This window comes from Stegodyphus dumicola, chromosome 10 (genome assembly GCF_044657685.1).
Source record: "Stegodyphus dumicola isolate Sdum_Otavi_A_Nest chromosome 10, ASM4465768v1".
In the NCBI taxonomy this organism is placed as follows: Eukaryota; Metazoa; Arthropoda; class Arachnida; order Araneae; family Eresidae; genus Stegodyphus; species Stegodyphus dumicola.
In genome coordinates this window covers 171,931,036-171,945,789 of record NC_140777.1, presented here as the reverse complement: position 1 = coordinate 171,945,789, position 14,754 = coordinate 171,931,036, and the positions used below count along the sequence as shown (strand labels likewise).

The 14,754-nt window shown below is 32.5% G+C and overlaps 1 protein-coding gene across 1 annotated transcript in view; it reads right to left on the bottom strand.

Annotated features, from left to right (window-relative positions):
• Positions 1-47: 47 nt before the first annotated feature.
• LOC118186327 (short-chain dehydrogenase/reductase family 16C member 6-like) overlaps positions 48-14,754 on the bottom strand; it is a 67,653-nt gene continuing 52,946 nt past the window's right edge. Inside the window, exons 5-6 of the mRNA XM_035356410.2 lie at positions 6,830-6,955; positions 48-237 (exon numbers count right to left, since the gene is read on the bottom strand). Of these exons, the coding sequence (XP_035212301.1) occupies positions 132-237; positions 6,830-6,955 (232 nt within the window). The 3' untranslated portion in view covers positions 48-131. The remainder of the gene's footprint in view (positions 238-6,829; positions 6,956-14,754) is intronic.

Here is a 14,754-nt window from a genome sequence, read left to right as displayed (position 1 = left end):
TATTTTGAGAACTCTCCAAATTGAAGGTATACAGAAGAAAGCAACAATTTAATGTGAAATTTGTAAATTTATTTTGATAAGTACACTTTTTTTGTTCATTCAAATATACATCCTCAGATCCCAAAGGTGCATCAGTTTGTCTCTTCTTGAGTGGGAATTACCTTTTCTAAATTGTGAGGGATAATGTTATACTGCAGAAAATCAAGAATCAGTTGAGTTACTTTCCTTGGAAATAACCTGTGGAAAAAGAAAGTCTGTCATATGTTAAAAAACCGTAAACTGATAATGCATTTACATCTTATTCTTTTCAGCTAATAGTCTGTCTGATATAAATATTGATCAAAAGCACCAAAATTTACTGCTACCAGTTGATGTTGCATAAGCTCTTTTATTTATCTTTGATATCATAAAAAAATATTGCTCATCACATGAAAAAGTGAATAATTTCAAAAATTATTTCATCTTACTTAAATAACATTTTGGAAAAAGTATTATTTTATACCATAGCTGTGATAAACCTATGGTCTGTGGATTGCAGAAGTTTCTTTCTTTTCCGATTTTTCTGTTCGATTTTGTCTATAATCAAAAGGTGATGATAAAATTTTATAATAATATACAAATTGCAATCCTCCTTTTCAGTCTTCCCTCTATTTTTTTACTACTGATGTGGAACTCTTTTTTTTTTTTTTTAACAAGTATCGTTTGTGCAGCTTTTATTTTTTACTTTTTTATATTTATTACTCTTTATTTTTTTATTTAAATTAATTCTCTTTTAATAGCATTTACTATTTTCAAAAACATATATGTTTAAGAAACTTTTTATTAGTTATAAAAATTAATACATTAATATGCATGTAAAAATAACAAAATTATTTGCTAAAATAAAGCTTAGCTACAGTAGTAATAATTATAGTAATCATGATTAGTTATTATTTGATTAATCAGCAAAAAAATAAGTAAATGCTATGTTTATATAAGTATATATTAAGCCTTTTTTCTTCTGTCTTTAAGATTTAACCATTCAGCATGCATGCTGTCCAAATTTATAGTGTTTCAACTACTTAAATATGATTTTACTTGCATAAACATATCTAAGTGATCTTCTTTCAAACAATTTATTTTTTATTTTTTTATCGAATTTATTGAAGTGAAACCTTGTTCTTATAGTCAACATTAGATGCCAAAAATGTTTTACTAATGTCAATTAATTTCGAAAAGTTAGAAAATCGTTCATTCTGTAATGCAAATCATGTCTAAAAAAATTGTTACCAATTTACAAATTATTTTCCCACATGGCAAATTTATAGTTATGAAAAGTCTACGAACAAAGCTGTTTTAATCTTTTAATATGTTATTGTATTTTATACACTTCATGATGTGCAGCACAGTGCCGTTGAATTGACCCCCCAGTGGTATATTTTCTTTTAGTTGTGCTGCTTCTCCATTTGTCTTACCTGGAATAACAGCTGCCCATCAAAAGTAAATATAACCATTTCTATATATCAGTATTATTTTGTCAATAAAATTCTTTTACTTCAGGGGGGAAAAAAAACTGAACCCGAGCCCTTCGATACTGCAGTAGGTTCCTTTAGCCACTATACTATCTGGGCAGCTCTCAAAACTGTAACTAGTAATATTTATATAACTTCCCTCTACTATATATTTCAGAAAAATTCATTTCATAGAATTTGGCATCATTGTATTTTCTGTTTACTTTACAAGTAAGTATACATCAGTAAGTATTGCTTGCTTTATGTAAGAGAAGCAGAATGCAATGCTTTATATTAATCTGTGACAGATGATTGCAGCAAGGAGATGTAAATAATTTAATTGAAGAAATGCACTTGAATGCATCGTAATTTCTTTTACGAGAAAAGAACCTCATCTTTCATCGAATTGATATTGATGACACCTCATCAATTCGATGAATTTCTAGCCCTCATTGAACAATTTATTCAAAAGCAGAACACTAATTTTTGTCAGAATATCGCAGAAAAGAATCGTTTGGAAGACAGGAATAGGATATCTCAGAAAAGGATCATTGTATATATCTAATTTATTTATGAATTTTGTTGCATGATAATTAAAAAAATCCTAATTGCATGATTCTATTTTGGAAAGTAAATTTTTCATGGGGTAGAATACCATAAAAGTTTTTGCATGATGTATGAATTTCCGTTAAATGCTTCTTTGAATGAACTTCCCTTGATTGGTTTAAATAATGCAATAAAAAAGTATATTTTGTTTAAATATGTGTAGGATTTACAGCATGACTAAATTAAATATCGCACTTAAAGCAGTTATTTTTAAGTTAATAAACAACAGCAAGTTTTTTTTTTTTTTTTTTTTTTTTTTTTTTTAAATTTATTTCTGACTTTTTTTTACCTTAAATCAGGGTTCACATGGTCCTTAAAAGTCCTTAGATTTTTTGGAATTGATTTTTGGTCCTTAAAAGTCCTTAATTTTGATGGTTATCTTTTGAATGGGTTCATGGGTTTTAATTTAATTCTAATATAAATGATGGGATACTAGAGTTTCTAAGCAAGAAGTGAAACATAAACATTTCGAAATTCATTTTTTCTAATAAAGAGTTCTTAAACAACTTTTCGCTTTTTGGGATGTGAATTCTTTTATTAAACGGTTCTAAATTTGGCGACTTATCAACATTTTGGCAATTTTAAGATCAGTTTCTATTGAAAATTTTTAATTCCGAGATCTGGGAATTTTTCGACGATTTTTTTTAAAACATCGTAACATTGATAAATTTCATTAAAATAATGGTAATATATTGAAATTATATTTAAAAAATAACATTAAAATAAAACATTTTTATTTTTTGCTGTCATATTATAAAGTTTCATTTTGGTAACTTATTATACAATATTTTCAATCTGAAAAATAAACAAGGTATAATGCTATGAAGCACAATTTGTGAAACAGCTCTTAACAAAAGCAAAATTAGCTATTTAATTAATTAAAAATGTCTTCTTTTTAATTTTTTCATAGTAAAAGTTCTTACCATGTAATTGTTTCAGAATATTCAAACTTCTCAGAATATGCATCAGTTTTTTTCCCTCTCCCCCTTTTTTTTTTCAAAATATTTCCGTCTTTTTGCTGTTACAAATTGGTAGGGATAATATTTCTTTAGGATTTTAGACATTGCAGCTTGGAAAGTTTAAAAGGATTTGAAGGCAAGATTTATAGACCCACGATTATAGAAGATTCGAAAAATATGTGACAGAATGAAAATATCTCTGTGGTATCAACACGGATGTATTTTACAGAAAGTTTGTGATGAATTTCTTACTTTTTGGAGAACGTCTGGAAGAACAATGAAAACAATATTTGAATGTTTTACTTCTGATACTAGAATCTTTTTCTCAACATGTTTATCTTCCCTTTATTTTCTTTACTTTTCACTAGACACAAGCATGGAAAATATCAAAAATGCTTCTAATCTTATCACTTGGACAGGCATTATAGAAAGGGATTTTTTTATTAATAAAAAAATTGAAAACACACAATTTAAAAGATTCATCTAATATGTATTGATGCATCATACACAGAGCGGGCACTAGGGATTTCCCACCTGATGCAATCTCTGTGGATCCTAAATTCTGCTGCCTAGTGCCTTTTTAAATTATGTTTCCAATGCCTGCTCTAAATTCTAAAAGTTTTGCCATTTCTAGATTTTGTTGCTCCGTGTGTCACTAAATTCTAAAAATTCTGTCACACCAGCTCTGTACCCGGCCTATACCATCTATATTTTATATTTCTTCTGAATATTAATTTTACTAAAGAAATAAATTTATCCACCTTTTTCTATATATTCTAAATGCATGTAGTGTTTTTTAGAATAACAGAAATCCTTAATTAAATCCCAAAATTCTAAAATGAAAAGGAAACGTGTTGTAGAAAGAAACTGAACACATAAAGAAAATTATTCTTCAAAGGTATGTGCAGTTATTATTATGTAAATTACCCAAATGTTTATGATTTCAGCCTTTATTATAATTTCTATTTCCTCATATGATAGAGTTACCGGGCCAGATCAAATTAAAATTAAATTGTATAATCTTTGACCACTAGTCCACATTTTTAAATTTGAATTTGCCTGTTCGTGTTTAATTACATCACCGTGAGCTGTAATTGATTTTGCTAGCATCAGAACATGCTTTCGTGTCCTACGTTCTTTTTAAATAAGAGGCTTATTTAAACCTTCATCTGATATTGTAGTTATTTTTTAGACATAGCGATAAATTGCTTCATGTATGTCTGACATTTTGGACTATTTAACTTTTACCAGATCCAGTAAACCCTCATAGGTACATTGTGGAGAGGTTGATAAGTTAGGAGATAAAGCACGCAGAAACTAGGGAGAGCATTGGTTTGCATATTGAGACAAATATCTAATTCTTAGGAAAGATGCTTAAAGAGAAGGAAATCGATATAAATTAGCCAAATTCTAATTCAGAAGTCAAACAACAAAAGCCAAATGTTTGGGAAGGCTTCAAATTAAAATGAAGGATAAATATTTTGAGTGCTGTTGTTAGAAAACATAAAATAAATGTTTTGTAGCTTTTAATGTATAATTATTCTAATATTATTTAAGAATCAATGTCATAAATTACATGTATTTTAAACAGTGAAATTTCATTTGATTTTGATTTTAATAGGTCTTTTTAACAAATAGTGTTAAAAAATAAAATTTAATAGTGGCCATGTAAATCCATAATAACTAAGGTTATCTAACTACATAATTTAATTATTTATAACTAACTGCTTATCCTTAAAATTATCTCTATATATTATTGTATGAGTTGTAAACTTATAAGAAGTTTCAATATTATAAAGAATAAGATCCAAATAGCATCTAATCTTCGTTTGCTAGAATGTGCTGTTTAATGACGAACTTATTTTAAATTAAGTTAAATTCAGTTGATATTTTGAACACTAATTATTAACTGATACCAAGTTTTGATTGAAAAAGGTATGCTCGAATATTTTTTATATTGTTGCTTGCGTATGAGTTCGTAATAGATTGAATACATGCGGGTCCGATGATAGGTTAATAAAATTTATTTTATCAAAAGAAATACTTTAAAGTTCTGGAACTTTCCACAAAAATAGTTGTAGAACTCTTCACAATATCACAAAATACAGACGGTAGTTACACTTCAAACTGTTAAGAATGTTAAACAGAACGCAATGCAAAGATCATCTAAAGAACAAAGCTAACCCAGAGATATCTCAGTACTCCGATTTCATGATCAACTAACACGGACACAGACGCTTTTTCCGGTCATATATAATTTTCACCCTCTCACCGTGATATTTCTGGTACTTTCTGCTTTTCGAAAAAACAGGAAGCGGATATGAGGGCCGAATATGGTTACAGTTACACAGAACATCAATTACAGTTAATCAGTTACAATCAGCTAAAGTTGGCGAAAAAACCGTCGCCATCTTGGCGAGAGCTTGCCAAGTTAGCGAGAAAGCCGTTTACTCAATGTTAAATTGACTTGAAGATATCGCAGTACTCTGAACTCACGCTGAACTAACAGTTTGTAAGAACAACAACTGAGAGCTTTATACGGTTTGCATCTTTCCGCCGAAATATTTCTAGTAGTCTCTGCTTTCCAAAATTACTAGAAGGCAATATGAGGGCTGAATTACGTTTACAGATAATATAGTTATCAATTACAATACTTATTATAGTGATACAGGGACCGGACCAAAATGTCGCCAAGTTTGGCGACTTTTAGCGATAGCTCGCCAAATTTACGAGGCACCCATTTATTCAATGTTAAATATACTTGTCCTTGTATTCTTACTGTTCTGGAAGAACATGATCTCTCTCTAGGTTTTTCATGTTAACATTATACAGAAAAATACAATTCACATATAATTGCACTAAAATTATATATTGTTACGAAATGTACAGGCGTGGTAAGAAAGCTTCCTCGGAAAGCAGTATTAGGGTTACCATAAAATAGCAAAAGCAGGCAGGGTTGCCACATTTGGCGAGAAATCGCCTGTTTGGCGATATGCTATAGACGGATGGAGAACCTTCTGGAACGAATTCTTACCGGTTTAGCCCAGAATGTTCTCGAACGCAAGCCAAAAGCTATATAAACTCTGCTGGTGCGCAGTGAGGGAGAGTGTGCCTCCTCGATAGTGCAAGATAGTCAGTATCGAGTTGGTGTCTCGTTTAGCGAATCAATCCCTGCGGAGTCGATGAAGTTGACAGCCGGGCAGCAAGTGCCGAGTGGGTCGTCGAGTGCATCGAAGTGACTCTTACTGTATCGCGGTTAGTGCATCATTGAGAGAGTGTGTTAAGCTCCGGAAACGACTGAACCGAAGAGTCGGGACCTGTGCTCTGTGTGTCGTCGAGTACATCGCGAGTTGTAGCGTGGAGAGTCTCGAGAGTATGTGGAGTTCAGACAAAGCAGAGTCGGGAGCTGTACTCTAGTGCTTTGCCGGGAGGCTGTGTCGCTCATCGTGTCAGCGTGTTTATAGTAGTTCATCGAAGACTGTAAAAACATGTTTTGGAGCTGCCCTGACAATACTGGCCAATAAAGTGTGTTTCGATGCTTCATCAAATGTCGTCGTTATTCACTCCAAATCTACGAACCCCGTACGAACGTGAAAGAAGAAAATAACGTAACAATATGTACAAAATTCCTAAGAATATAGTTTTGGTGTTTATGTATTATTCTTATTGCTATCTGCTGCAGCTGAAAAAATAAATAGTCCATAAACATACAAAAATGAAGTATTTGAGTGTAATATCTTAAGAAATCTGACAGAAGATTTTTATATGACATACCTCAGAACGAAAATAGGAAAGAGACATCTCCGAGGAACAGTAACTAACCGCTCTTCTCTTTGAACAGCATCTATGATATCTGAAGCAGCATCTTTTACGTTTACAATGGGAAGCAGTAAAGGACATCTGTAAACATATAAAATGAAAGTTTGAAAAAGTAGTAATTTATTTTGCAACATTGTACTCTCATCATTTTTCATATTGTATTAAACTAACTACAATAAAATTTGCATGCCAGTTTCTATCTTGAAGAGTATGCATAATTTTTGGCTTAAGTGCAAAAAGTGTTTAAAAAGATTACCTTTAATCTAAGAGAAAAGAAAAAGCATGTGTAAGTTTATTAAGGTCACTTATTAATTTATATAATACAAAACAATCAACATGTAGAGTATATTTTAACATCAAAATTCCTCCTAATTGGTTACATCTAATAGAATTATTCATGAAATGTAATTTGGTAATTTAAATAATCATGTTTACAACTAATTGTGATACATGAAAAATCGATGGAAATACAGCTACAAAATTGAAAACTGTTTATCTTCAAGGAATTCATTGTTTAAGTAATTAAAAAAGTATGTAATAATAATAATATTTTGTTGTAAATTTAGCATTACTTAAAATAACCATATTTGGTATTATGGATGACATTTCATTATGGCAACATCTTGAGCACTAAGTGCTAACTTGGATGTGTAATCAAAGCTACGGTTCTCTTTTTAACGAAAGCTTCTTCCCAGAGAGTAAATGCCCCTTTGATTGATTTCAAGTTGCTGTCACTGATCTAGTGCCGAGTACCTAGTTCATTTACGTTAGATAATTCCTTAAATCTTTGTAAACAATTTGCAAGTTCCATAAAAAAACTGGACCTTCGACTGATTCCCTTTATGCGTACATTTCAGTAACTCTGTTATTATATGAGAATAAAAATATGCTAATTACTTTCCATTACCCATCTGGTACAAATAGTTTATTTTATGAAGCCATCAGTAGTAGCAATGATTATATTGTTTTTAATAGCTACTTCAAAGAGAAAGTCATGGATGAAGCGAAGTAGGTGTCGTTCTCCATGTTTTTATGACATGCTTGTATTTCATTAAATTTTAGCACCCCATTTGCTCTTGTATCGGTTTGATTAAAACTGTGACATATAATAATCGCAAATTATTCCGAAATCATATTTTTTTTTCAAATTGGTAGGTTAAAAAGAATACTTAACCTACCGATAATACTTAACTTACCTGCTAATAAATCAATGCAGATTATTGAAAAAATATTTCCTTTATGTGTTTTACGTTTGACTTCACCCAAACTGTCATAACTTGCTCCTAACTGCTATGCAGACGACATTGCTGTTATTGCTAAATTCACGTGTCCGGATATCGGTTGTTAAAAACTCTTAAGAAAAAAATCCCTCCTTTTGAAGACTCCAGGAAAGGAAATAGAAGACCAACATTTAAACCTGACAAATCTAGTCTTCTTTCTATAAGGCGGTATAGGATTCATGATAAATTGAATAGTAATCTTATGTTGTTCGGAAAATCTATTTGTAAAAGAAATAAGGCCAAATATCTTACAGAGTGGTCAGCGAATAAGCCCTGATTTCAAAAATAAATATCTCTACAACAAAAATCGGTAGAATTATGCGGTAAACTGTACATTTATTAGCAAAACTGTAAAAATGGTGTACAAAAGTTTGGAAAATTTAGTTACAAAAATCGTTAACAGATGGCGCTCTGCGCTGAAAACTCTTTCCCTGAAAGGAGTAAAAAAAATTAATTAAAAAAATACAGTGAAGCAGCTTTTGCAATTAAAATACGATTTTTTCAAAATGTTCACCGTTCGAAACAATGAGGTGGCGTAAACGAACAATGAAATTTAACATCGCGTCTTGCAATGTCTCGAGGGAAATGGAATCGCATGCAACACCAATCAACGATTCAAGCTCATGTAGAGTAGCAGGATTTTTTTCGATAGACAGCGTCTTTCAATGCGCCCCGCAGAAAAAAATCAGCAGGACTCAGATAGGGAGAATATGGAAGCCAAGCTATTCCTGTGTCAGTAAATTAAGGATAATCTGACGCAATTACTCTATTCCAAAAGTATTCATGAAGAAAGTGAAAAACTTTTGTTTGTTCGATGTGCTGATCGATGTTCGAGCCCTATCTTGCAGGAACCAGTCGATACCTGGTCGATCCTCCAGCGCTAGTTGAGGGCTGACAAATTGTTCCAAAATTGTAACATAACGTTCAGTAGTTATCGTTTCTCGTACGAAAAGGGTCTGATAATGCCTCTGGCGCATACCGCAGCCCATGCCATAACTTTAGGCGAATGCAGTGCTTTTTCTTCACGCAAATGAGGATTTTCGGTACCCCAAAATCTCCAGTTTTGTTTATTAACGATTCCATTCAAATGCAAATGTGCCATTCAAATGTGTGTGAACCAGATACAGCTCACATCAGATCTGTCGTTGTCGATCATTGTTAGAATCTGATTCGCAAAGTCAACCCTTTGTTGCACAGCTTTCATGGGTATGGCCTTATGACTTCGGATTTTGTATGGAAACAGCCGTAGGCTATTTTTAAATATTTTTTGTGTGCTCGTGTACTTCAAACCTGTCTCTGATGCAATCCGTCGGATGCTTTTCCTAGGGTTTTGCTGAACAAATCCAGAAACTTTGGCTGCATTTTCAGGAGTGACTATAGTTTGCTTAGGCCCAACATTTCCCTTTCGATCATCAGCCACGCTGCCATTCCATTCGAATTTCGCGAAGAGCATGCGAATGGGTTTCGCATTGGGTCCAACTGGAACATTGAATCGGTTTTGAAAACTGCGACGTGTTGCCGTAGGACTATGTTCTAATCGGTGAAATTCCAGAACCAAACTACACGTTATTCAATGGAATACATTATTTCACTTTCTACGCTAGCCTCTTTTCACTAGCCAACAGTTGTACTGATCACTTTCGACTTCGAAGCACATTTTAAAGGCTATTGATATTTCATTGCGATTAGAGCGCCATCTGTTAACGATTTTCACAACTAAATTTTTTAAACTTTTGTACACCATTTTTACAGTTTTGCTAATAAACATACAATTTACCGCATAACTCTATCCATCTTTGTTGTTGAGATATTTAATTTTGAAATCAGGGCTTATTTGCTGATCACCCTGTATATTGCAATGCATTAGAACTTCTCGTGGACCTCGCGTATAAATGAATTTAAATACGAGCTCACCAGCCTTATCAAAATCAAAACAATCCTGCATAAAAATTGTTTCCTAAACTTTTTGCTAAAGTAACATATCTGCACATGAATCCCTGTCTGGCGTGAGGAAATGCTACTAAAACTGACATCCAGAAACTTCAGTGATTGTGAAGGCCGATTCAGTGACTGGGCCGGCGGAAGCGGGTCTGCAAGCCCTTCTTTGCAGGCAGCGCCGACCACCCGACCAGCACTGAGCTTTTTTTTAATGCAAAAGAATTTGCACTTACCAAGGAAGAAAAATAAATGTACCTTAAATGCTACATGGGGCAGGGACTATGGGCGCTTGCGACCCCCACCTTTCTTCTTCTGCCACCCATCCGTCAATCGTTACGTACAGTATTACGCAAAGTAGTTCGAGTTCCAAAAGCCGTGGGAATTCACTCTGTGAGCACGTTTAAAACTAGTAAATGCCGTACTTACACCGATTACACACGCAGATGTTCTGCACTACTCAGAGTAATACTTCTTCAGACCTAGTACCATGTAATGGTCATTTTCCATGTGTCTAGAAAGCCACGTGTTATGTATCATCTACAAATTTCTTCTTATTATTTGTTGAATGGTCAACGAAGAAAATTTTCGATGCACAAAAACTTTACTACTATTAGAAAAAAATCCATTTGATGAAGTACGTACTTATTTTATTTTACTTAATAAATTTCTATTTATTCTTATTTAATCGATTTTATTGTATTTTTATTTAAAATCTATAAATTGAAGTTTCTTTTTTTCTTGACAATTTCTCTGAGAATGGAAAGGGGGGAACGGATGAGTCCTTTTTACGAGGGCAAATTTGTCATTTTGCCATATGTAAGAATGAACACAGGCACCATTTTTTCATTTGCTTCGCGGGAGTTGGAGGACGGTGGGCAGGATTTGTACGGACGAAAATTCAAAATCGTATAAAAGATTTATTTTCTGTTTCGTGGGGGAGAGGGGTTTGCAGGGGTTTATAGTCTGCATATATAGGTTATTTGCAGGGGTACATTAAGTCCAAATTCTCGATATTTATATAATTTATTTAATGACTAGACTCCCCAATTAAGCATCTTGGTGTGTTCTTGCACGCGTTTGTATAGAAAGGCAAAAGGCATATAAAAAGTCGCTTGAGAAGATTTACCCATTAGGGACGTAGGCAGAGGTGCCCCAGGTAAAGGACTGAGTTTTACATTCAGTTATTTTCATAAAACGCTGAGAATACTAGAATTTTAATATTAAGTTGGCTTCTGGGGCTTCGCCGTGTACCCCGCGGGGGAATGCTGCATCGAATCCCCTAAGGACCTTGTCCTCTTCTTTAACAGTTGAAATTTCAAAATTAATTCCCTCGAGTAAAAACAGAATTGTCTACATTGGTCATTTAAGCTTGGGTTTACCCCCATACAGTAGAATTCATATAAAGTGTAAACGTATATTCGTTTATTAACAAAAAATTTTGCACTTTCCTCCTCTGAAATTTTCCGCTTACGGGCCTGGTACGCATTGTCCTCCCTTCCTCTCGATCTTTGGAGAAAATCTGAATCCTCCCAACTAGAAGGCATTTCAAATGTTGAATTTAATTTTTAGGGGTATTTTTAATGGCTATTTCTGCTAAATGTACGAATAGCATTTAAACTGAAAACTGAACTTCAAAATATCCCACGAGGGGGGGGGGGATTCTATCTGTTGCTAAGACTTTAGAGGTCGCTAAGACTTCCTCCATCGGGGAAAAATAAACCGTCCGCGACAACATCTGCGGATTTCATCTTGGTGAGAATTTAGAGAAAGTGGAGTTTGATTGTGGACAGTCCGCTTTTAGATATTCTCTATGGATTGCATGTCCAAAAATCGGCGGTTTTGGCTGTAATGCGTTTAAAAATCTGGCTTATGTTAACAGGTGGTACATTAAAACAAATAAAGACAATACAATAGAACATTGGAAGCATTTACAAGATTGAGGATAGTAATAAACAAAAATCAACATTAGAAGTCCACAACAGTTCAGTTATAAAAGATAAGTACAGTGCATCATCAAAAAGAAAAATATATACAGAGGAACGAAAACTGTTGAATGTGATGGGGGATATTTTTTTAGTTTCTCATTAACTTCCTTTTTTTTTTTTTTTACTTTTCATCTTTATTTAACAGATGTTATGGTTTATTTTAAAGGAATAATTAGATATTTAATAATTAGAATTGAATTTTTTAATTTAAATAATTAATTTTAATTAAAAAATTCAATTCTAATAATAATTTTAAATAATAGTTTTTCAAAAGCACACCGTGTTACAATAGAATCTCCATATAATTTAAAATCAATATTTCTTCTAAACTAGATTCAGTTACTGCAAGGTAAAACAAAATGAACTGGTGTAAAAAGTGCAAAACAATGCAAAAAAAGTGCAAAGAATTGCCGCACAAAATCACATAAGCAAAAAACTTTAAAAAATTAAACTAGAAATTTAAAAACAAAATCAAAATGAGAACAATTCCAAAAATACCAAATAAATCAAAACTGAACAAAAACAAAACTCGAATAAATAAACCTTTTTTATTTTAAAAATAAAAACAAATGGATTTTAAATTTCCTGAAACATTTTCATCAAGGGGGGGGGGGGGTTCATGGCTCGAGAAATAAAAAAATTAGCCTGAGCTAACAAACGCACAATTCAGAAATTTAATATTTAGAAACTAAAATTGATTGGGGGAAAACAAATTAAATTATGAAATTAATAGCCCAATCCCGACAGACCAGAACTAAAAAACAGCACTTGTTTTTTAAATATAAAAATATAGTAGTGTAAATCATAAAATGAACACATCAAAAAATTTTAATACAATCAAATTAAAACTATTGTAGTTACATAAAAAGAGGGTGAACATTTTTTATCTTAAAAGCTTCTTAAATTCTTAAAACAAGAATGTGGCTGTATTCTTACAAATCCAATGATAAAAAAAGTAGTTATAATTACAGTTGCACACGTTTTTATTGGATGAGAAAATAAAGAGACAGTAAAGTCATAAGTCTTGAAACTAAAATATGCCTAAAGAAGCAGAAATTTTTTGTAAATTATTCAAAATTATTCCAAAATTATAAGACTTAAAAAATCTGAATTATTCAACCGTGAATATAAAATGCAGGCTACACTCTTAATAGGTGCAGCTTTCCATGCAAATCAGCAGTTTGACTGTGTAAATATAGATTGAGACATGAAATTTAAAAATGCAACTACTTTAACTGAAGGGAAAACATCTGAAACTATATTACAGCATAGAAGAGTAGAACATCGTGGTTATAAAAATACTGCTATCTAATGGTAAGAAGATTCTTGATTATTGTCTAAACGACGATTCTGTGAAATATCTTTGCTTTCTAGACAAAAAAAGACAAGGCAAATACAGTACAAAGTCTGTAACCCGGACTCGTCGGGACTTTGGCGATTCAGATTAGGGGTTTTTCCGGATTATAGATCATCAATTTAAATCTGGTAAGATGGCATGCAGAAATTATACAATTAAAAATATGAAACCGTAATTTATGAAATAAAGAGCAATTATGATCTAAAGGGTATTCCGTATAATGGACGTCCGGATTACAGACTTTGTACTGTAATCCATACTGATGTGTATTAGTTTTAGTTAAACGAATTTCTTTACTCCCGCAAATCCAAGAGAAGCCGCATTTTTACTCGTCAAGAACAAGGGCTGTGGTGTCGGTAGGGAAACCAACTCCGACTCCTGGAATTTTAAGACTTCGACTGCCTCATATATATATATGTGTGTGTGTAAACATATACACATGGGTTACAGCTTACTTAATTAATATAAAAGAAGTAATAGATGCTACAGAAAAATATTGATGGTATAGCAAGTTATTTATATTAATTAGCATTTATTATGAAATGGAAAAACTGGCATTAGTTATTTCTAAGAAACAGCTTGCTTCGGCAAGATCTTTGTTGGAGGACCAAAGATCAGATTTAATAAACTTCAGAGCTGAGAAGAACCTTTCCACACTGTCTTGATTAAGAGGAAGAGCTGTTACTGTGAGGACTTACTTCTTTTAGCATTTCAGGATAGAGTTTTATGAGCTCTAAAACAGGTGTCTTGCAAGAGCAATCATATTTCTTTATTTCTTCAAAGGCCGTGTAGAAATCTTGTTTGTATTTCTTCGTTTTCATATCTAAAGGCTGTTGGTTCTTTATTTTCATTCGCTTTGCCTAAGCCTTTTCAATATTATCCAAAAATATTTCTCAAAATCTAATTCATCACTGAAAGAGGATGATGTTGCAATGTCTGCAGTTTGACTGTCCTGATTTGAATATTCCAATTGTTCTGAAAATAATTTCATTCTTATTGAAAGTTCATAGATGGCTTATAGGTACTGAACCCAGCAAGATCTCATTGTCTAGGAAACTAGTTTCTTTTTTTCTTTATTGAAGAAATGATTCCTTCTGCAATTAACCCTTCATTTCACAGAAAGAACAAACATCACATTCTTCCATTCTAGCCTCCTGTTAATTCTTCAGATTGTAGGTATTTTGTGGCTATATAAGGTGTGGAAAGAAGAGTTTCCAATTCTGAATGTTCATTCCACAGTCTTTCTATTAGTGAAACATTAGGGTTATCCGCATCTTCTAAAAACGTTCTTAATTCTAACAATCTCTATATTATCAAGTA